At 47.6% G+C, this 21,403-nt stretch overlaps 2 protein-coding genes across 5 annotated transcripts in view; one reads left to right on the top strand and one right to left on the bottom strand.

Moving 5' to 3' along the window:
- Positions 1-1,547: 1,547 nt before the first annotated feature.
- Positions 1,548-19,789, top strand: LOC135511859 (1-acyl-sn-glycerol-3-phosphate acyltransferase delta-like). The gene is made up of 8 exons (XM_064933352.1): positions 1,548-1,757; positions 1,950-2,119; positions 2,362-2,523; positions 2,833-2,986; positions 3,122-3,224; positions 9,893-9,968; positions 11,492-11,690; positions 18,325-19,789. The coding sequence occupies exons 1-8, from the start codon at positions 1,580-1,582 to the stop codon at positions 18,399-18,401; spliced, it is 1,119 nt and encodes a 372-aa protein (XP_064789424.1). The 5' UTR covers positions 1,548-1,579; the 3' UTR covers positions 18,402-19,789.
- The window catches only part of LOC135511858 (mitogen-activated protein kinase kinase kinase 4-like), a 76,359-nt gene continuing 74,416 nt past the window's right edge, over positions 19,461-21,403 (bottom strand). For all 4 annotated transcript variants that reach the window (XM_064933348.1, XM_064933350.1, XM_064933349.1 and 1 more), the window contains one exon: positions 19,461-21,281. In XM_064933348.1, the coding sequence (XP_064789420.1) occupies positions 21,261-21,281 (21 nt within the window). In that variant the 3' untranslated portion in view covers positions 19,461-21,260. The remainder of the gene's footprint in view (positions 21,282-21,403) is intronic.

The raw sequence follows: 21,403 nt of genomic DNA, 5'->3' as shown, positions 1-21,403 counted from the left end.
GATTCTAGTATGAGTATGTTGTCAACCGTTATGGATCGTCGTGGGAGGCCTACACGATCCTTTTAGTCTTTACTTAGTTAACCTCAATGACTTCTATACAGCCGGGACGGCAGGAGAGCGAGAGAAGAAAAAGTGTAATTGAAGAGTGGCTGAATTTCTTCTTGAACACCAGCTCTTTGGAGTGCAGAGAGCGCTTCACTTTTGTCAGCCTCGGTCAGGAGAGCGAGAGATGAGTCATAAGGGTAGTTCCCACTGTTCTGGAGCAAGGGTGGGGTGAACTTTGCCCGATTGTTTTTTTTATTTTTTATTAGCTTTCACAATTCACGTCTAATATATATTGCAGTTCAACTATTTGGAAATGTCCATTTCAGGACCTCTCCAAGACAGAATGTTGAATAAAATAATATTTGAACTTACTCCACCACAGGGATCATCAACTAGATTTAGCCGTGGGTTGATTTTTTTTTTTTTAGATATCTATCTATATATAAATATATCTATCTTTTTTTCTTGAGAGGATGGTTGTGGGACCGGAACATAATTACAAATCATTTGTAGACTGCATATTGACCGCGAGAAACCCAAACGGATATGTTTGACTAAAATATAATTTCAAAGCTTGCTTACATTTGCATATGATCACGTCAAATCTCTCTATGCGTGGGAATACTTGAACAGATTTCTTAACTAAAATGACTTAGAGCTGATTTTCTGGTGGGGTTTTTTTTGTCTTAGGTCCAACAATGACAATCCCACACACAAAATGACGTTTATTTATTTTTTTGCTCAAAAAACTTGGGGGCCCAAATAAAACCACCCGCAGGCCAAATTTGGTTGGGGAACCTGCTCAACTGGTTTTCTGGGTGGTTGGTCCTCATACCCTTTGGGAATTGGAGACAAAATATCCACAGGAAAGTATTACTAATCAGACTTTAAACACTGGTAGTGTGTTCATATTTCTGTTTCCAGAAGCATGCGCACACTATGTAAATGCATGCAGGCAGAGCATAGTAGGCCAGCTCCTGCAGGTTAACATTGTTCTGTGCATGCTTCAGGTGATCCTGGCTGTTTGAGTAAGACCTGTACTGATAACTACAAGTTCTCTCATTGTTGCGTATCTGTCTTTCAGACTTGTCTATTGTATGTGGTTCAGGATATTGGATGTTTGTACGAGATTGGATCGGTCTGTGGCAGTGGTTAAGAGTGTTGGGCCAATAACCAAAAGGTCACTGGTTTAAATCCTAGAGCCAACTAGGTGAAAAATCTGTCTGTGCTTAATCCTAATTGGTCCTGTAAATCGCTCTGGATAAGAGCATCTGCTGAATGACTAAAATGTCTGGCACTGTCTCAAAGATCTGTCCTCTGATCTGAAAGAACTGGCCAGCTGAATGATGAGCTGATTTTCACCTCAAGTCATTTTCCAATCAGCGCAGAGAAGGTGTGGTCAGATTTCTGTTTTCATACCAACGTCTAGCTTCCAATGGAAAGATGGGGCTGGTGCAGTGGTTCCTATGTCACCTGCTGTGCATCAACTATATCTTTATTATGCCTAATAAACTCCTCATTTCCTCCCCTGTAGATGGGTCTGGTACAGTGGTTGAAGGGCCAGTTCTTGTGTCACCTGATCATCTGCTATGGGTTCTTGGTCAGCGGTCTCCTGATCAACCTATTACAGATCTGCACTCTGCCCCTCTGGCCAATCAACAAGCAGCTGGCGAGGCGGATCAACTGTAAACTGGGATATTCCCTCACCAGCCGTGAGTAGGATATCGCTCTCTTTCACTATTGTTTCACTTAACTGATGCTGCAGGGGCTATACTCTCTCTAACGTCGTGCAATAACTGAAATATAAAGTTCCTGTAGCTGCTGACACAGTGGTCTATTATTTACGCTCTGCTAGGCTAGGTTGTGCTGTGTTATGTTAATGTCATGTTGTGTGTGTTCCCCAGAGTCTGTGGCTCTCCTAGAGTGGTGGTCTGGCACTGAAGTAACTTTCTACACAGACCCAGCAGACTACCAAATCTATGGCAAAGAGAACGCCATCATCGTCCTTAACCACAACTTTGAAATAGACTTTCTGTGTGGCTGGACCTTCTGTGACAGATTTGGGGTCCTTGGGGTAAGAGAACAGGGATTTTTCTCAATTCATCGGTCTTAGATTCCTCGTATCCTCTCTCGTTATCTCCTTCTCAAAACGCATTGGAGAAGGACATCCAATGGGAGGGACCTTGGAAATTGTCCTCCAATACCGTCGAAGGTGGGAAGCAAGGAATTGTATAAAGACTGAGAAGAGACTAAGATTTTCAGAAGTTGTTTGATGCCCTCTGTGTTAATGTGTTTGAATAATCTTTCCCTTTCCAGGCCTCCAAATGTTTAGCCAAGAAAGAGTTGTCGTACCTGCCTGTGATTGGCTGGATGTGGTACTTCCTGGAAATGGTGTTCATTAAGAGGAAGTGGGAGGAGGATAAGAGGAGCTTTGTCCAGAGTCTTCAGAACCTACGGGATTACCCCAAGAACTTCTGGGTGAGCCTTGAACACAATCAATAATGACACTTAATAGTCAAAAGTTGACTGGGTGTTTTATAGTTCGAGAGGACATAACAGGTCTTATCAAACTCCTTATTCCAAACTTTCTTTGCAACTATGTAAACATGCATATGCAGTATGGTTGTTCATTTATAAGATTGTATTGATTGACACAATCAATATTGTCACAAGTCGAGGAAGGATAACGTGAGAATATAATGATACTCACCTTGTAAACCTGAGTATGCAGGTTGGTTGGTCAGTTAAAACACAGCAGTGACACGACAGCGAATCTCTGTGTGCCAGTTCCTGCTACACTGTGAGGGAACACGCTTCACAGAGGAGAAGCATCAGATCAGTATGGAGGTGGCAGAGAAGAAAGGCCTGCCTAAACTCAAACACCACCTCCTGCCCAGGACCAAGGGCTTCTGGGTAGCCGTCCAGAACCTCCGAGGGACAGGTACGGAACCCCTGGGAGCTCCAGAATAACCAAATTCTACACATGTCATGATTGTATATCCCCATTATTTTGGATAAAGTCTGATGCCAATGATCTTTTGACAACTTAATGTTTTTGTGTCTGTTACCCCTTCAGTTGCTGCGGTCTACTGTTGTACACTAAATTTCAGAAACAACGAAACACCAACCTTGCTGGGAGTTATCAACGGGAAAAAATATCATCCAGATTTATACATAAGGTATATAATAATTCATTTCAGCCTGCATTTTTCTATCGCAAGCTTGGCTGTGAGTGGAACCTGGGATGGCCATTAGTTAGAGGCTAAACTCACTGATCTCAAGGCCCTCATATTGGTTTATTGGACTAATACTGAACAAAAATATAAACGTAGCATTCAACAATTTCAAAGATTTTGCTGACTTACAGTTTATATGAGGAAATCGGTCAATTGAAATAAATTCATTAGGCCCTAATCTGGATTTCACGACTGGGAACACGGATATGAAACTGTTGGTCACAGATACCTTAAAGGTGGGGGCATGGTTCAGAAACCCAGTCAGTATCTGGTGTGGTCACCATTTGCCTCATGCAGCCAGACGCATCTCCATCGCATAGAGTTGATCTGGCTGTTGATTGTGGAATGTTGTTCCATTCTTGTTCAATGGCTGTGCGAAGTTGCTGCATATTGGTGGGAACTGGAATATGATGTCATACATGTAGATCCAGAGCATCCCAAACATGCTCAATATGTGACATTGGGGCGGCAGGTAGCCTAGTTATCAGCTCAGCGATTCGATCTAGCAAGGTAAAAAATCTGCCGTTCTACCCTTGAACAAGGCATTTAACCCACTGTTCCTAGGCTGTCATTATAAATAAGAATTTGGTCTTAACTGATTGCCTAGTTAAATAAAGGTAATTTAAAAAATGAAGTATCCTGCTGATACATGAGGGGATGGTGGCAGAGGAATGGCACGACAATGGGCCTCAGGATCTCATCACGGTAGCTTATGCCTGCCCATGCCATAACCCCACTGTCACCATGGGGCACTCCGTTCACAACGTTGACATCAGCAAACCGCTTGCCCAAACAACACCATACATGTGGTCTGGGGTTGTGAGGCCGGTTGGATGTACTGCCAAATTCTCTAAAATTACATTGCAGTCGGCTTATGGTAGAGAAATAAACATTACATTCTCTGGCAACAGCTTTGGTGGACATTCCTGCAGTAATCATGCCAATTGCACTCTCATTCAACTTCAGATCTGTTGAATTGTGTGTATGTGCACATTTTTAGTGGACTTTTATTGTCCCCAGCACAAGGTGCAACTGGGTAATAATGATGCTCTTTAATCAGCTTCTTGATATGCAATACCTGTCAAGTGGATGGATTATCTTGGCAAAGGAGAAATGGTCACTAACAGGGATGTAACCAAATGTGTTCAACATTTTAGAGAAATGAGCTTCTTGTGCGTATGGAACATTTCTGGGATCTTTTATTTCAGCTCATGAAACTTGGGAACAACACTTGTTACGTTTATATTTTTTCAGTGTATTTTAATGGACCATAAAGTTCTATTGAATTGGACAGCTGAAAGCCTCTCCTGCCTCCCCGCCTCTCCCGCCTCTTCTGCCTCCCCGCCTCTTCTGCCTCTTCTGCCTCCCCGCCTCTTCTGCCTCTTCTGCCTCCCCGCCTCTTCTGCCTCTTCTGCCTCCCCGCCTCTTCTGCCTCTTCTGCCTCCCCGCCTCTTATGCCTCCCCGCCTCTTATGCCTCTTATGCCTCCCCGCCTCTTATGCCTCCCCGCCTCTTATGCCTCCCCGTCTCTTATGCCTCTTCTGCCTCCCCGCCTCTTCTGCCTGCTTCTGCCTCCCCGCCTCTTCTGCCTCCCCGCCTCTTCTGCCTCCCCGCCTCTTCTGCCTCCCCGCCTCTCCTGCCTCCCCGTCTCTCCTGCCTCCATGCCTCCCCGCCTCTAATGCCTCTTATGCCTCCCCGTCTCTTATGCCTCTTATGCCTCCCCGTCTCTTATGCCTCCCCGTCTCTTATGCCTCCCATGCCTCCCCGTCTCTTATGCCTCTTATGCCTCCCCGTCTCTTATGCCTCCCCGTCTCTTATGCCTCCCCGTCTCTTATGCCTCTTATGCCTCCCCGTCTCTTATGCCTCCCCGTCTCTTATGCCTCCCCGTCTCTTATGCCTGCCCGTCTCTTCTGCCTCCCATGCCTCCCCGTCTCTTCTGCCTCCCATGCCTCCCCGTCTCTTCTGCCTCCCATGCCTCCCCGTCTCTTCTGCCTCCCCGTCTCTTCTGCCTCCCCGTCTCTTCTGCCTCCCCGCCTCTTCTGCCTCCCCGCCTCTTCTGCCTCCCCGTCTCTTATGCCTCTTATGCCTCCCCTGCCTCCCCGCCTCTTCTGCCTCCCCGCCTCTTCTGCCTCCCCGCCTCTTCTGCCTCCCCGCCTCTTCTGCCTCCCCGTCTCTTATGCCTCTTATGCCTCTCCGCCTCTTATGCCTCTCCGTCTCTTATGCCTCCCCGTCTCTTATGCCTCCCCGTCTCTTATGCCTCCCCGTCTCTTATGCCTCCCCGCTTCTTATGCCTCCCCGCCTCTTCTGCCTCCCCGTCTCTTATGCCTCTTCTGCCTCCCCGCCTCTTCTGCCTCTTATGCCTCCCCGCCTCTTATGCCTCCCCGCCTCTTATGCCTCCCCGCCTCTTATGCCTCCCCGCCTCTTATGCCTCCCCGCCTCTTATGCCTCCCCGCCTCTTATGCCTCCCCGCCTCTTATGCCTCCCCGCCTCTTCTGCCTCTTATGCCTCCCCGCCTCTCCTGCCTCCCCGCCTCTCCTGCCTCCCCGCCTCTCCTGCCTCCCCGCCTCTCCTGCCTCCCCGCCTCTCCTGCCTCCCCGCCTCTCCTGCCTCCCCGCCTCTCCTGCCTCCCCGCCTCTTCTGCCTCCCCGCCTCTTATGCCTCCCCGTCTCTTATGCCTCCCATGCCTCCCCGTCTCTTCTGCCTCCCCGTCTCTTCTGCCTCCCCGTCTCTTCTGCCTCCCCGTCTCTTATGCCTCCCCGTCTCTTATGCCTCCCCGTCTCTTATGCCTCCCCGTCTCTTATGCCTCTAATGCCTCCCCGTCTCTTATGCCTCTTCTGCCTCCCCGTCTCTTATGCCTCTTCTGCCTCCCCGCCTCTTATGCCTCCCCGCCTCTTATGCCTCCCCGCCTCTTATGCCTCTTCTGCCTCCCCGTCTCTTATGCCTCTTCTGCCTCCCCGTCTCTTATGCCTCTTATGCCTCCCCGTCTCTTATGCCTCCCCGTCTCTTATGCCTCCCCGTCTCTTATGCCTCCCCGTCTCTTATGCCTCTAATGCCTCCCCGTCTCTTCTGCCTCCCCGTCTCTTCTGCCTCCCCGTCTCTTATGCCTCCCCGTCTCTTATGCCTCTAATGCCTCCCCGTCTCTTATGCCTCTTATGCCTCCCCGCCTCTTCTGCCTCCCCGCCTCCCCGCCTCTTCTGCCTCCCCGCCTCTTCTGCCTCCCATCCCTCCCCGTCTCTTCTGCCTCCCCGTCTCTTCTGCCTCCCCGTCTCTTCTGCCTCCCCGTCTCTTCTGCCTCACCGTCTCTTCTGCCTCTTCTGCCTCCCCGTCTCTTATGCCTCCCCGTCTCTTATGCCTCCCCGTCTCTTATGCCTCCCCGTCTCTTATGCCTCCCCGTCTCTTCTGCCTCTTCTGCCTCCCCGTCTCTTCTGCCTCCCCGTCTCTTCTGCCTCCCCGTCTCTTCTGCCTCCCCGTCTCTTCTGCCTCCCCGTCTCTTCTGCCTCCCCGTCTCTTCTGCCTCCCAGTCTCTTCTGCCTCCCAGTCTCTTCTGCCTCCCCGTCTCTTCTGCCTCCCCGTCTCTTCTGCCTCTCTGCCTCCCCCTCTTATGCCTCCCCGCCTCTTATGCCTCCCCGCCTCCCCGTCTCTCCTGCCTCCCCGTCTCTCCTGCCTCCCCGCCTCTCCTGCCTCCCCGTCTCTTATGCCTCTCCTGCCTCCCCCGTCTCTCCTGCCTCCCCGTCTCTCCTGCCTCCCGTCTCTCCTGCCTCCCGCCTCTTATGCCTCCCCGTCTCTTATGCCTCTTATGCCTCCCCGTCTCTTATGCCTCCCCGTCTCTTATGCCTCTTATGCCTCCCCGCCTCTTATGCCTCCCCGCCTCTTATGCCTCCCCGTCTCTTATGCCTTCCCGCCTCTTCTGCCTCCCCGCCTCTTCTGCCTCCCCGCCTCTTGTGCCTCTTATGCCTCCCCGCCTCTTATGCCTCCCCGCCTCTTATGCCTCCCCGCCTCTTATGCCTCCCCGTCTCTTATGCCTCCCCGTCTCTTATGCCTCCCCGTCTCTTATGCCTCCCCGTCTCTTATGCCTCCCATGCCTCCCCGTCTCTTCTGCCTCCCCGTCTCTTCTGCCTCCCCGTCTCTTCTGCCTCCCCGTCTCTTCTGCCTCCCCGCCTCTTCTGCCTCCCCGCCTCTTCTGCCTCCCCGCCTCTTCTGCCTCTTATGCCTCCCCGTCTCTTATGCCTCCCCGTCTCTTATGCCTCCCCGTCTCTTATGCCTCCCCGTCTCTTATGCCTCCCCGTCTCTTATGCCTCCCCGTCTCTTATGCCTCCCATGCCTCCCCGTCTCTTCTGCCTCTCCGTCTCTTCTGCCTCTCCGTCTCTTCTGCCTCTCCGTCTCTTCTGCCTCCCCGCCTCTTCTGCCTCCCCGCCTCTTCTGCCTCCCCGCCTCTTCTGCCTCCCCGCCTCTTCTGCCTCCCCGCCTCTTCTGCCTCTTATGCCTCCCCGTCTCTTATGCCTCCCCGTCTCTTATGCCTCCCCGTCTCTTATGCCTCCCATGCCTCCCCGTCTCTTCTGCCTTCCCGTCTCTTCTGCCTCCCCGCCTCTTGTGCCTCCCCGCCTCTTGTGCCTCCCCGCCTCTTGTGCCTCCCCGCCTCTTGTGCCTCCCCGCCTCTTGTGCCTCCCCGCCCTTGTGCCTCCCCGCCTCTGTGCCTCCCGCCTCTGCCTCCCCGCCTCTTGTGCCTCCCCGCCTCTTGTGCCTCTTCTGCCTCCCCGCCTCTTCTGCCTCCCCGCCTCTTCTGCCTCCCCGCCTCTTCTGCCTCCCCGTCTCTTCTGCCTCCCCGTCTCTTGTGCCTCCCGTCTCTTGTGCCTCCCCGCCTCTTGTGCCTCCCCGCCTCTTGTGCCTCCCCGCCTCTTCTGCCTCCCCGCCTCTTCTGCCTCCCCGCCTCTTCTGCCTCCCCGCCTCTTCTGCCTCCCCGTCTCTTCTGCCTCTTGTGCCTCCCCGCCTCTTGTGCCTCCCCGCCTCTTGTGCCTCCCCGCCTCTTCTGCCTCCCCGCCTCTTCTGCCTCCCCGTCTCTTCTGCCTCCCCGTCTCTTGTGCCTCCCCGTCTCTTGTGCCTCCCCGCCTCTTGTGCCTCCCCGCCTCTTGTGCCTCCCCGCCTCTTCTGCCTCCCCGCCTCTTCTGCCTCCCCGCCTCTTCTGCCTCCCCGCCTCTTCTGCCTCCCCGTCTCTTCTGCCTCTTGTGCCTCCCCGCCTCTTGTGCCTCCCCGCCTCTTGTGCCTCCCCGCCTCTTCTGCCTCCCCGCCTCTTGTGCCTCCCCGCCTCTTGTGCCTCCCCGCCTCTTGTGCCTCCCCGCCTCTGCCTCCCGCCTCTTCTGCCTCCCGTCTCTTCTGCCTCTTCTGCCTCCCCGCCTCTTGTGCCTCCCCGCCTCTTGTGCCTCCCCGCCTCTTCTGCCTCCCCGTCTCTTCTGCCTCTTGTGCCTCCCCGCCTCTTGTGCCTCCCCGCCTCTTGTGCCTCCCCGCCTCTTGTGCCTCCCCGCCTCTTGTGCCTCCCCGCCTCTTGTGCCTCCCCGCCTCTTATGCCTCCCCGTCTCTTATGCCTCTTATGCCTCCCCGTCTCTTATGCCTCCCCGTCTCTTATGCCTCCCCGCCTCTTATGCCTCCCCGCCTCTTATGCCTCCCCGCCTCTTATGCCTCCCCGCCTCTTATGCCTCCCCGCCTCTTCTGCCTCCCCGCCTCTTCTGCCTCCCCGTCTCTTATGCCTCCCCGCCTCTTATGCCTCCCCGCCTCTTATGCCTCCCCGCCTCTTCAGCCTCCCCGCCTCTTCTGCCTCCCCGCCTCTTCTGCCTCCCCGCCTCTTCTGCCTCCCCGCCTCTTCTGCCTCCCCGTCTCTTATGCCTCTTATGCCTCCCCGCCTCTTCTGCCTCCCCGTCTCTTATGCCTCTTATGCCTCCCCGCCTCTTATGCCTCCCCGCCTCTTATGCCTCCCCGCCTCTTATGCCTCCCTGCCTCTTATGCCTCCCCGTCTCTTATGCCTCCCCGCCTCTTATGCCTCTTATGCCTCCCCGCCTCTTATGCCTCCCCGCCTCTTATGCCTCCCCGCCTCTTATGCCTCTTATGCCTCCCCGTCTCTTATGCCTCCCCGTCTCTTATGCCTCCCCGTCTCTTATGCCTCCCCGTCTCTTCTGCCTCCCCGTCTCTTCTGCCTCCCCGCCTCTTCTGCCTCCCCGCCTCTTCTGCCTCCCCGTCTCTTATGCCTCCCCGCCTCTTATGCCTCTTATGCCTCCCCGCCTCTTATGCCTCTTATGCCTCCCCGCCTCTTATGCCTCCCCGCCTCTTATGCCTCCCCGCCTCTTATGCCTCCCCGCTTCTTATGCCTCCCCGTCTCTTCTGCCTCCCCGTCTCTTCTGCCTCCCCGTCTCTTATGCCTCCCCGTCTCTTCTGCCTCCCCGTCTCTTCTGCCTCCCCGTCTCTTCTGCCTCCCCGTCTCTTCTGCCTCCCCGCCTCTTCTGCCTCCCCGTCTCTTATGCCTCATGCCTCCCCGTCTCTTATGCCTCATGCCTCCCCGTCTCTTATGCCTCATGCCTCCCCGTCTCTTATGCCTCCCCGTCTCTTATGCCTCCCCATTTCTAGGAGAATCCCTCTGGAGTCCGTACCAGAAGATGAAGCTGAATGTTCTTCCTGGCTTCACAAACTCTACCAGGAGAAGGTAGTGTTATAATTGAGGAGAGAGCTCACACTATGGACCAGATTTACCAACTAAGCATTGGCACAAGGTGCAGAGTTTGCATCTATTTGTTCACTATTAAAGGAATAAAAACAAAAACAAGGACAAAACTAAAACTCTCCATTTACATTAGTTTAATGTCAATATCTACTCTTCACATTATAACTTTGTTCTGTCCCCAATGTTTAATTCACAAACATTGCACCAAACTCTTTCTGATAAACTGGCCCCTGTTAGTTTGATTCATTGTGTTCTTATAGTGTCATGCATCTGGATTAGATTAGATAGAGCTTTATGTTTTTGAACAGCCAGCTCTTTGGAGTGCAGTAAGCACCAAGGACTAAGCTCAAACTCGCTTAATTTACACGTATTTATATTATGTAAATTGCCATGTCATTCTACAAGTGCCTCTTGCGTCCCTTTGATATTTTAAGTGGAAATTGTGCACGTGTATTGGATTTTAAAAGCATGTTTTATTAAATTAAGTGCCCTTTTAATATAGACCACATGGCGAATTCAGTAAATATGATTTTTTTAATGAATAAAGTCTCGCTAAAGTGCCAAAGTTCAGCATTTATGTCTGTCCCTCATTTTCTGGTCAACCCTGTTAAGTGACCTGAACTCTCGCTTTAATATGGTGAAACTATTCCTTTAAAAAAATGTTTTCCATTGAACATCGAATAATGAGATCATAGTGTAAAAGCTGATTCTACACTTTTTGGCATTTTTTGGTGGGAAACTGAGCCAGTTGAGCATAACACGTTAACCCTGTTACCCATAGATAGACAGGCTAGAAATGTTTTAACAATTAAAACCATTTTGTGAAGCTTGCAATTCAATTGCCACTCCGTTGCACAAAAGTTTCCATTCCCCCGTCCCAGGGGGATTTATGGCTCATTTGAAGAAGAAATTGTCAACCCTGTTACTTTATTTGTCACTTTGTCACACCATATAAAACATTTTATTCAACCTCCTGAGATGGAAACTTGTTTTTTTAATCAATTTGAACATGTGCTCTTGGAGACAATGTTAAAATGTCCATTTAAACATATATATATATATATTAACCAAGTTACGACCCAAACACTTTCATCAATGTATTATTATTCTATTTAACTAGGCAAGTCCGTTAAGAACACAATCTTATTTACAATGACGGCCTGTCGAAAGGCCTCCTGTGGGGACGGGGGCCTGGGATTAAAATAAATAGAATAAATGTAGGACAAAACACTTATCACAACAACACTACATAAAGAGAGACCTAAAACCACAACATAGCAAGGCAGCAACACAACATGGGAGCAGCACATGCACAATCTGGAACATGTACTTTTTGGCCCATTGAGATTAGTACTAAATTGCACTGCATTAAAGAGATCCACAAAAATACAGCTTTAAGGACTTTGAACCCCTCCCTTCCCACTTCCTTGTGGTTATGGCAGTGAAGCCAATGGACTATGCTCCTGTTTGTTAGGTTATGATGTGCTCATGTATTGTGCTTCTAGGACCAGTTCCAGGAGGACTACAGCCACACCGGGTGTTTCCCTGGCCCTGTAGTCACCCCTCTGCGTGGACCCTGGGCCCTGATCAACTGGATAGGCTGGACCTGCCTTCTCCTATACCCCCTCTACCTCCTCCTGGTCCAGCTGGTCCTCTCTGGGTCTATTCTCACCATACTGGCCACTGTGGCCTTCTGCTCTGCAGGTTGGTCTTATTGGTATATATTTCAGAGGTCATCAACTAGTGGTCCCCGAGCCAAATCTGTCCCTTGAGACCAAAATTATTCAAGTTCACTATAGAGGGCTTGCAGTTGCGTCACACATCACCTAGCAACCACACCAAGCGCCATGTTGGAATTCCTTCAGTCGTCCACATGGCTAGCTGCGTTTTGCTACCACCAAAAACTTTGGGGAAGATTGCCCATTATTTCGTTTTTCTAAGGACCCAGAAAATGAAGGCAGTGGGAGAACCTATTCAAGTAAGTAAATATATTTTGAAAATGATCAAAAACTGTGTTATTAGCTAGCTCGTTTGCTACAGAAACTTAGTGTGCAGGCTAACATAATGTTAGCTAGCATTACATACTGTGTAGCGAGCTACGTGAATTAAATATCACCAGTTTGCTAGCTAACAGCCATAGATCGTGAAATGATTAGCTAGCTGTTCCAACTGTCAGAGAAGGGAGAGTAGTCTACTCTGGATAGGGTAAGGACCTTTGTGGGAAGACCTCAAACTATTCTCCAGTTCGAGTCCCTAGCAAGAAACTGACAGAGATATTTCAACATAATATTCAGTGCTGTCTAATTAGAGTACAATGAAGCCTGTTTCTTTGGTTGTTTTCTGTACTCAGCTACAGAGCGCTATGTATCCGTCTGCAGATGAATGTCCCAAGAGAGTACCGGTACAGCCTTGTATGCCATGGACTATGTATACCTACAGTATGTTAGCAAAAATAGTTTAAAAGTGACACATGTATAAACATTTTACAACTGGAACAGGGCAACCCTGCTGGGGGTGCAGGCTTCTGTTCCAGTACTACCAACACACCTGATTCAATGTGTCAAACCTAACCTACCAAGAATATGACTTTCGCGAAGCGGATCCTGTGTTCTGCCTTTCAAACATGACAACGGAATGGATCCCTGCCGGCGACCCAAAAAAACGACTTCGTAAAAGAGGGAAGCGAGGCGGTCTTCTGGTCAGACTACGTAGACGGGCACATCGTGCCCCACTTCCTAGCATTCTTCTCGCCAATGTCCAGTCTCTTGACAACAGGGTTGATGAAATCCGAGCAAGGGTAGCATTCCAGAGGGACATCAGAGACTGTAACGTTCTTTGCTTCACGGAAACATGGCTCACTGGAGAGACTCTCTCGGTGGCGGTGCAGCCAGCGGGTTTCTCCACGCATCGCGCCGACAGAAACAAACACCTTTCTGGAAAGAAGAGGGGCGGGGGCGTATGCCTTATGGCCAACGAGACGTGGTGTGATCACAGAAACATACAGGAACTCAAATCCTTCTGTTCACCTGATTTAGAATTCCTCACAATCAAATGCAGACCGCATTATCTACCAAGAGAATTCTCTTCGATTATAATCACAGCCGTATATATTCCCCCCCAAGCAGACACATCGATGGCTCTGAACGAACTTTATTTGACTCTTTGCAAACCGGAATCTATACATCCTGAGGCTGCATTCATGGTAGCTAGGGATTTTAACAAGGCTAATCTGAAAACAAGACTCCCTAAAATGTATCAGCATATCGATTGCGCCACCAGGGCAGGCAAAACCTTGGATCACTGTTACTCTAACTTCCGCGATGCATATAAGGCCCTGCCCTGCCCCCCTTTCGGAAAAGCTGACCACGACTCCATTTTGCTGATCCCTGCCTACAGACAGAAACTGAAACAAGAAGCTCCCACGCTGAGGTCTGTCCAACGCTGGTCCGACCAAGCTGATTCCACACTCCAAGACGGCTTCCATCACGTGGACTGGGACATGTTTCGTATTGCGTCCGGCAACAACATTGACGAATACGCTGATTCGGTGTGCGAGTTCATTAGAATGTGCGTTGAAGATGTCGTTCCCATAGCAACGATTTAAAACATTCCCTAACCAGAAACCGTGGATTGATGGCAGCATTCGCGGGAAACTGAAAGTGTGAACCGCTGCTTTTAATCAGGGCAAGGTGACTGGTAATATGACTGAATACAAACAGTGCAGCTATTCCCTCTGTAAGGCTATCAAACAAGCTAAGCATCAGTATAGAGACAAAGTAGAATCTCAATTCAACGGCTCAGACACGAGGTATGTGGCAGGGTCTACAGTCAATCACGGACTATAAGAATAAATCCAGCTCAGTCACGGACCAGGATGTCTTGCTCCCAGGCAGACTAACTAACTTTTTTGCCCGCTTAGAGGACAATACAGTGCCACTGACACGGCCTGCAACGGAAACATGCGGTCTCTCCTTCACTGCAGCAGAGGTGAGTAAAACATTTAAACGTGTTAACCCTCGCAAGGCTGCAGGCCCAGACGGCATCCCCAGCCGCGCCCTCAGAGCATGCGCAGACCAGCTGGCTGGTGTGTTTACGGACATATTCAATCAATCCCTATACCAGTCTGCTGTTCCCACATGCTTCAAGAGGGCCACCATTGTTCCTGTTACCAAGAAAGCTAAGGTAACTGAGCTAAACGACTACCGCCCCGTAGCACTCACTTCCGTCATCATGAAGTGCTTTGAGAGACTAGTCAAGGACCATATCACCTCCACCCTACCTGACACCCTAGACCCACTCCAATTTGCTTACCGCCCAAATAGGTCCACAGACGACGCAATCTCAACCACACTGCACACTGCCCTAACCCATCTGGACAAGAGGAATACCTATGTGAGAATGCTGTTCATCGACTACAGCTCGGCATTTAACACCATAGTACCCTCCAAGCTCGTCATCAAGCTCGAGACCCTGGGTCTCGACCCTGCCCTGTGCGACTGGGTACTGGACTTCCTGACGGGCCGCCCCCAGGTGGTGAGGGTAGGCAACAACATCTCCACCCCGCTGATCCTCAACACTGGGGCCCCACAAGTGTGCGTTCTGAGCCCTCTCCTGTACTCCCTGTTCACCCACGACTGCGCGGCAACGCACGCCTCCAACTCAATCAAGTTTGCGGACGACACAACAGTGGTAGGCTTGATTACCAACAACGACGAGACGGCCTACAGGGAGGAGGTGAGGGCCCTCGGAGTGTGGTGTCAGGACAATAACCTCACACTCAACGTCAACAAAATTAAGGAGATGATTGACATTAACATTGAGTGGCTGCTGCCAACACACTGACTCAACTCCAGCCACTTCAATAATGGGAATTGATGGGAAAGGATGTAAAATATATCACTAGCCACTTTAAACAATGCTACCTAATATAATGTTTACATACCCTACATTATTCATCTCATATGTATACACTGTACTCTATCATCTACTGCATCCTTATGTAATACATGTATCACTAGCCACTTTAACTATGCCACTGTTTACATACTCATCTCATATGTATATACTGTACTCGATACCATCTACTGTATCTTGCATATGCTGCTCTGCACCATCACTCATTCATATCTTTATGTACATATTGTTTATCCCCTTACACAGTGTATAAGAAATTAGTTTTGGAATTGTTAGTTCGATTACTTGTTGGTTATTACTGCATTGTCAGAACTGGAAGCACAAGCATTTCGCTACACTCGCATTAACATCTGCTAACCATGTCCATGTGACAAATAAAATTTGATTTGAAAAGTAGTTAATAATCAAGTGTGTGGAGGGGAGAACAGCTCATAATGCCTGGAACTGAGTGAATGGAATGGCATCAAACACATGGAAACCATGTACTTAATACCATGCCACTCCAGCTGTTACCATGAGCCTGTTCTCCCCATTTAAAGTGCCACCAACCTCCATTGCAGTGGAGATGGACATGTTTTTCTTCACCTGGCATTGTTTTAGTAACAACCGTTAACTTACATGTTAAGGTTAGACATTTTAGGAAGTCATATTCAAAGAATCAACACTTTCATATAATTTCAAACTGTGCATGTAAGCTGTGTTTAAACTTGTTTTAATTCAACTATTTTTCAAGATGAACTAGTGTTGCTTAATCACAGATCACAATTCTGTTGTATTCTCAAATGAACATGACCTTTTTGTTCAGTCATAAATTCTACGATGAGTTGTTTTTGACTCACTATTTCTCAGGATATCAGCCATGTGAACCCATTTTGTAGCTGGTAATGGCATGCAGCAGTGGTTCCCAACTTCCGTCCTCCAGTTTCCACAACACCACACATTGTAGCCCCAGACAAACATACCTGATTCAACTCAGAGGGCCTGATGATTTAGTTGACAAGTTGAATCCAGTGTTTGTCTGGGGCTACAATAAAACTGTACTGTTGGGGTACTCAAGGACTGGAGTTTGGAACCACTGGCCTACAGTATGATGGCATTATCCTTATGGGCATTTGCTATGCACCCCTTGACATTGCATCTGAAGCAAAGAATAGCTTAACTCCCACACTTTACATATTGTTCAGCTATGTTATCAATTTAAAAACCATACCATTAGAAAATGTATGAGGCTAATCATTATACTGGATTTTGTACATGCTTTGGTTCAAATCCAACCCTTGTAATCTAGGTGGTGAGATGTGATCATTAGCTTAAAACACACAACTACCAAGTCCAATGCCAGATACTTTTCTCAGAACAGCTGTGGCACTGTGATAATGAAGATGGTTAGCCTAAGACTACCACAATTACATTACAATTTAAACACATTGCGCATAGACAAAGAAATAAAAGTTGTCTATAAGAAATACTTTTATTCAATGGTGCTCGTCTCCTCAGAGATGAGACGATTCAATTCACCCAGACAACAATATCAACAAGTCTTTTACATGTTGCACATTACATTTGATATATATAGGGGGCACTTTTGTCATGACGACGAGGTGAAGGTGCTCTACTCAAATGGCACAACAGAATCATTCAGGTTAACCACAGCATATGACAACCATATCGTATAAGTGAGGGTTGTCTCCTTTTCATATCTGGAAAGTGACCAAGTAGTAGAAACTGATGCTGCAGCATTTCATCTTCAGTGGGAATCCCATCCACATGGGTGTCTTGAGGTCAGCTGGTGAACCTACAGTACATAAACAAATGAAAAGCACACCTGATGTTAAGACGAATTCATTCAGGTGTTTGTCATAAAGATTCAATCTATTGTTGGACTGGAACAAATAGTCAGTCACACAGCAGGTTGTCTTGGCACATTGAGGTCTTTGCCCTGTAATGTCCATACATTCTCCCTCTTCTGAATAATCATATGATAATCACTGGAGGATTTTTATTGTTTTGGACAACAATGATCTCCATATGTAGGTCATATTGTACAATTTGCGTCTACCCTTTTCATGGTCATGGCTAGAAGGAATCCAGCTATTGTCACATTAACGTCATGACATTTCTTGGCAGATTAGAATTTAGGCAGAAGGTTAAATGCAAAAAAAATACTTTTGACAAGCTGGTTGCATTCAAGACAAGGTCGTATTTATTCATCTGTTGTCAGTGTTTAGTAGAGTAGGCCTAGGCTACCATCGTATTAAAAACACAATTCTGCTCATTTATCCACCCTTACAAAAAAAAGATTTGCAGTTTTGAAACTGGTATTTTGGACGCATTATTTACAGCATACCGCACTTTTCTTTTCTCGTATGGGTAATCGAATTGTTTATCAAAGGCCACTTTACCTCCTTACCCCATTTGCACACACTGTATACATATTTTTCTATTGTATTATTGACTGTACGTTTGTTTATTCCATGTTTAACTCTTTTCGTCGCACTGCTATACATTATCTTGACCAGGTCGCAGTTGTAAACGAGAACTTGTTCTTAACTGGCCTACCTGGTGAAATAAAATCCCGTACAAAGGAAACGTCTCTGATATGGCCTATATCTAGGCTTACATTAGTCTGCAAATGCGATGGAGGCATTCAATCCTTTGTTATAAAGGTGCCTTTATGGTGATAAATGGCTTCTCCAAAATGTTAAACTCACATGACACTTGCTAACCACTAGCTTGCAGTCTAATGGTTTCATTTAGTGTTGTTAGCATAACAGCTAGTCAAATCTGACTTGATTTACCAGTAATGAATTAATCGTACAGTAGCAGGCCTGTTACTGACAGCTGTCTGGATTGAGGGCTTGACGGTCAGATGGTTTCCTAACTTTTCTGACAGTTCTTGAGACTTCTCACCAACGGTGTTTCATGATTGCGGCAAATCTGTAAACATTCCTCCCCCCCGTTGTCTTTGCTGCCTTGTTACTCTAGAGAAAGGACTGTGGTGATGAATCAACTAGTTTTAGGCAGTCACAATAATTAATGTGGTCTTCCAACATGGCCGCCAGGAGGCGTCGTACATCAACTGCAAGCCCGGTTTCCTTTTTCGTGACAACTCGCCTTAAAAACAGGGGTACTTTGACTAACTCTTGCTAAAAGGTATTTTTAGTACATTCTCAATCTTATCCATTGTTTACAAAATATTTTGAAACTGATCAACAGCGAGAACCGATTGTTCCTTCCTCTTGAATAATATGGCATGAGCATGCCTGTAATGCCATTGGTTGGTATCGCTTACACGATAGTGTTGGCACAAATCATACAGTTGAAAAAGTTTATCAAACATTCCACTGGATACTGTAACCACAGACTTCATAATATTCGCCTCAGCATACAGTATGTTCATCACATTCCTCTATTCCATTCTCAGTGTCGGTTGGTGTGCGCTGGATGATTGGACAGACTGAGATTAAGAGAAGCTCCAGCTATGGAGTCCCACTTAACTGAGATGGCCTTACAACTGCAAGATCCTTCCCAGCTCCCAGGGACCACACACATTACCAATCTCATACCTACAGCACAGTTCACCTCCAGCAGAAAATTAATTCCAAAGAAAGAATGTTGCTGGTCTGAGATGGCACTGCATTCAACTCAAGTACGACAAGGGTGGAAGGTGCTGCAGCAGTCTTCCTCTTGCCAGTACATGAATATACTGCACCGAAACACATACCGTGCATTAAAAGTATTTAGACCCCATGACCTTTTCCAGATTACGTTACAGCCTTATTCTAAAATGGATTGGGTTCTTGGTCACCTTCCTGACCAATGCCCTTCTCCCCCGATTGGTCAGTTTGGCTGGGCAGCCAGCTCTAGGAAGGAAGAGTCTTGGTGGTTCCAAACATCCATTTTAAGAATGGAGGCCAATGTGTTCTTGGTTCTTCAATGCTGCAGAAATGTTTTGGTACCCAACCGCAGATTTGTGCCTCGACACAATCCTGTCTCGGAACTCTACGGGTTTTTGCACTGTCAACTGTGGGACTTTATATAGACGGGTGTGCCTTTCCAAATCATGTCCAATCAATTTACCACAGGTGGACTCAATCAAGTTGTAGAAATAGCTCAAGGATGATCAATGGAAACAGGATGCACCTGAGCTCAATTGAGTCTCATGGCAAAAGTTCTGAATCCGGTATGTTTTCACTTTAATTATGGGCCATTGAGTTTTTATTTTATTTCATCCAGTTTAGAATAAGGTAACGTAACAATGTGGAAAAAGTCAAGGGGTCTGACTGCACTGTAGGTTCAGGGCATCTGTCTTTGTCCTTACCATACATCAACATGTATGACTAAAGTGTGTTGTGATGAGAATGGACTCGATTCAAAATGTATAACTTTTTTGCACATATGAGATTCTGAAGTACCAGATAAGCCCACTTCAGTTTGATGCTGGCTTTAGTTTCAGCAGTGTGTACGTACAAACGCAGGCAGTCCCTTCTATTAAGCTCCTGTGTAAACATTAACATGTTATGTTTGAATCTAGGACATGACAAACTAATCTCACACAGCATTTCTTAACGATTTAATATTGTTTGTACATAGCAAACACTAGGAGCAGCAGAGGACCAGAAAGTGTGTGTGCATTCAGCAGCAGGGAGTGAGATCGGACCTTTGTCTCTCTCCTCGGTTGGATATGCTTCAGTTCCGTGGTTCTCCAATCGGAACACACCTGTCTGACTCTGTCAACCAATCAGTGCTGCCCATATCCTCTACATCCCAAATGGCACCCTCTTCCATATAGTGCACTATATTAGGGTGCCAGTTTGGACATAAGCTTAATCTCCAACTGTAAAAATGGGATCCTCAGAAAGACGAAATAAAAACGATTTTAAAACAAATCCACCAAAAATATAAAAAAACTCTTTCCTTCCTAGACTCTTCCCCACAGCCTTTGATTGTTAATTTAATGTATGTGTGGAAATAGTTTATTATACAGTGTCCTCCGTAATTAGTGAATCATTGTTTCTTATGGACTCAAAATCAAACAATGACCGAGGTTAAAGTGCAGACGGTCAGCTTTAATTTAAAGGTATTTTCATCCATATCGGGTGAACCATTTTAGAAATACAGCACTTTTTGTACATTTTGGAGAACCAAAAGTATTGGGACAAATTCACTTGTTTATTAAAGTAGTCAGTATTTGGTCCAATATTTATAGCACACAAGGACTATAACAAGCTGGTGTCATTGGAGTCACTTATTGTAAAAAATACAATATTTCTACACACTTTCGGATAATGATGAGTGAGGTCACCGCACAAGCTAACGTCTCGCCATTACAATAATGAGACGTTAGCATGTCTTGGGGGTATGACATTTGTGGTGAACTTTCACTCATTATCCAATAAGTTTGGTCACAAGCTTGATGTAGTGCTATGAATATGGGACCAAAAACGTCATTTTCTTTATACATAAGTGAATTTGTCCCAATACTTTGGCCCTCTAGTCCCCCCCCAATGTCCAAAAAGTGCTGTAATTTGTAAACCGTTCACCTGATATGGATGATAACACCCTCAGTCATTGTTGGATTTAAAATGTAAAAAAAATGTTTTGGCACTAAGTACAGCATCCCCTGCTTCTGTGCAACGACACTCACCTCATCAAACGACTGAAGGTAAGACTTCAGACTGCCTCGACCAGACCTGGGGCACGTTCAGAAGGGCACAACATTGTGTAACATTCAGATGTTATGTAAAACAAACATTTCTAGCTGCAATGTTCCACAACGTTTGCCTACTGAACGAGGCCCAAATGTCTGCAGTGAACTTAGATCTCCCCTGCGCTCAACTGTCCCTAGTACACTCACTGAAAGGAGGAAAAAAACTGTTATTTAAAGTGCCATAGCTTTTGTTTATCAATATCTTCCTCATTTGCCTTGTTCCATCTCATCTTCACCAGTGAGAGAACAACAAGATGTGGCTATACTTATTATCTAAGCTTTACAATATTGTTTATACAAGGAAGGATCCAATCCTATTATTACAGTATGTACAATACATTGCCCTCCCCAGGACATAAGTCAACTACTACAGGGTCATATTCATTAGGGCACACTGTAGCAAAACGTTAACAGATACAGGTAGTGTCTCTCCCTGTTGCAGTCAGTTCTTCCGCTTGGTTTGTAAGGAACACGATCCAATTGATCCAGTTTAGTCGTCCATTGGAAATTATGTCTTAAAGTTCCTCAGTTTAGCTCCATATGCCTGCAGTCAATTTCCTGTGTTCACAAGACCCTCGTCTTTCGATCTCTAGCCAACATGAACAGTAGTGCGAGTTTGTAAACGTGGGAGCAGCGGTGTCAGTTCCCCCTCACTCTTCATCCGTGCAAACCTGGGATTGAAAGACAGGAGCTCTCGATTAGACTTGTGATCTTTACATTGAATCTAGTTAGACCACAATGTGACTGCCAGCATAAAGTCTACCCTTGCAGTGAACTGTATGCATGTCTCAGC

The sequence above is a fragment of the Oncorhynchus masou genome, chromosome 24, assembly GCF_036934945.1.
Source record: "Oncorhynchus masou masou isolate Uvic2021 chromosome 24, UVic_Omas_1.1, whole genome shotgun sequence".
Lineage (NCBI taxonomy): Eukaryota > Metazoa > Chordata > Actinopteri > Salmoniformes > Salmonidae > Oncorhynchus > Oncorhynchus masou.
Note: the sequence above shows the minus strand (reverse complement) of the source record. Positions and strands in the feature narration are given on the sequence as shown.

What these genes read in the sequence shown, in the direction of transcription:
- LOC135511859 (XM_064933352.1), top strand. Translation starts at nt 1,580, where the DNA reads ATGGGTCTGGTACAGTGGTTGAAGGGCCAGTTCTTGTGTCACCTGATC. An exon ending in CCAGAACCTCCGAGGGACAG is followed by an intron (nt 2,987 to 3,121) that starts GTACGGAACCCC and finishes TTACCCCTTCAG; the next exon opens with TTGCTGCGGTCTACTGTTGT. An exon ending in CATCCAGATTTATACATAAG is followed by an intron (nt 3,225 to 9,892) that starts GTATATAATAAT and finishes CCCCATTTCTAG; the next exon opens with GAGAATCCCTCTGGAGTCCG.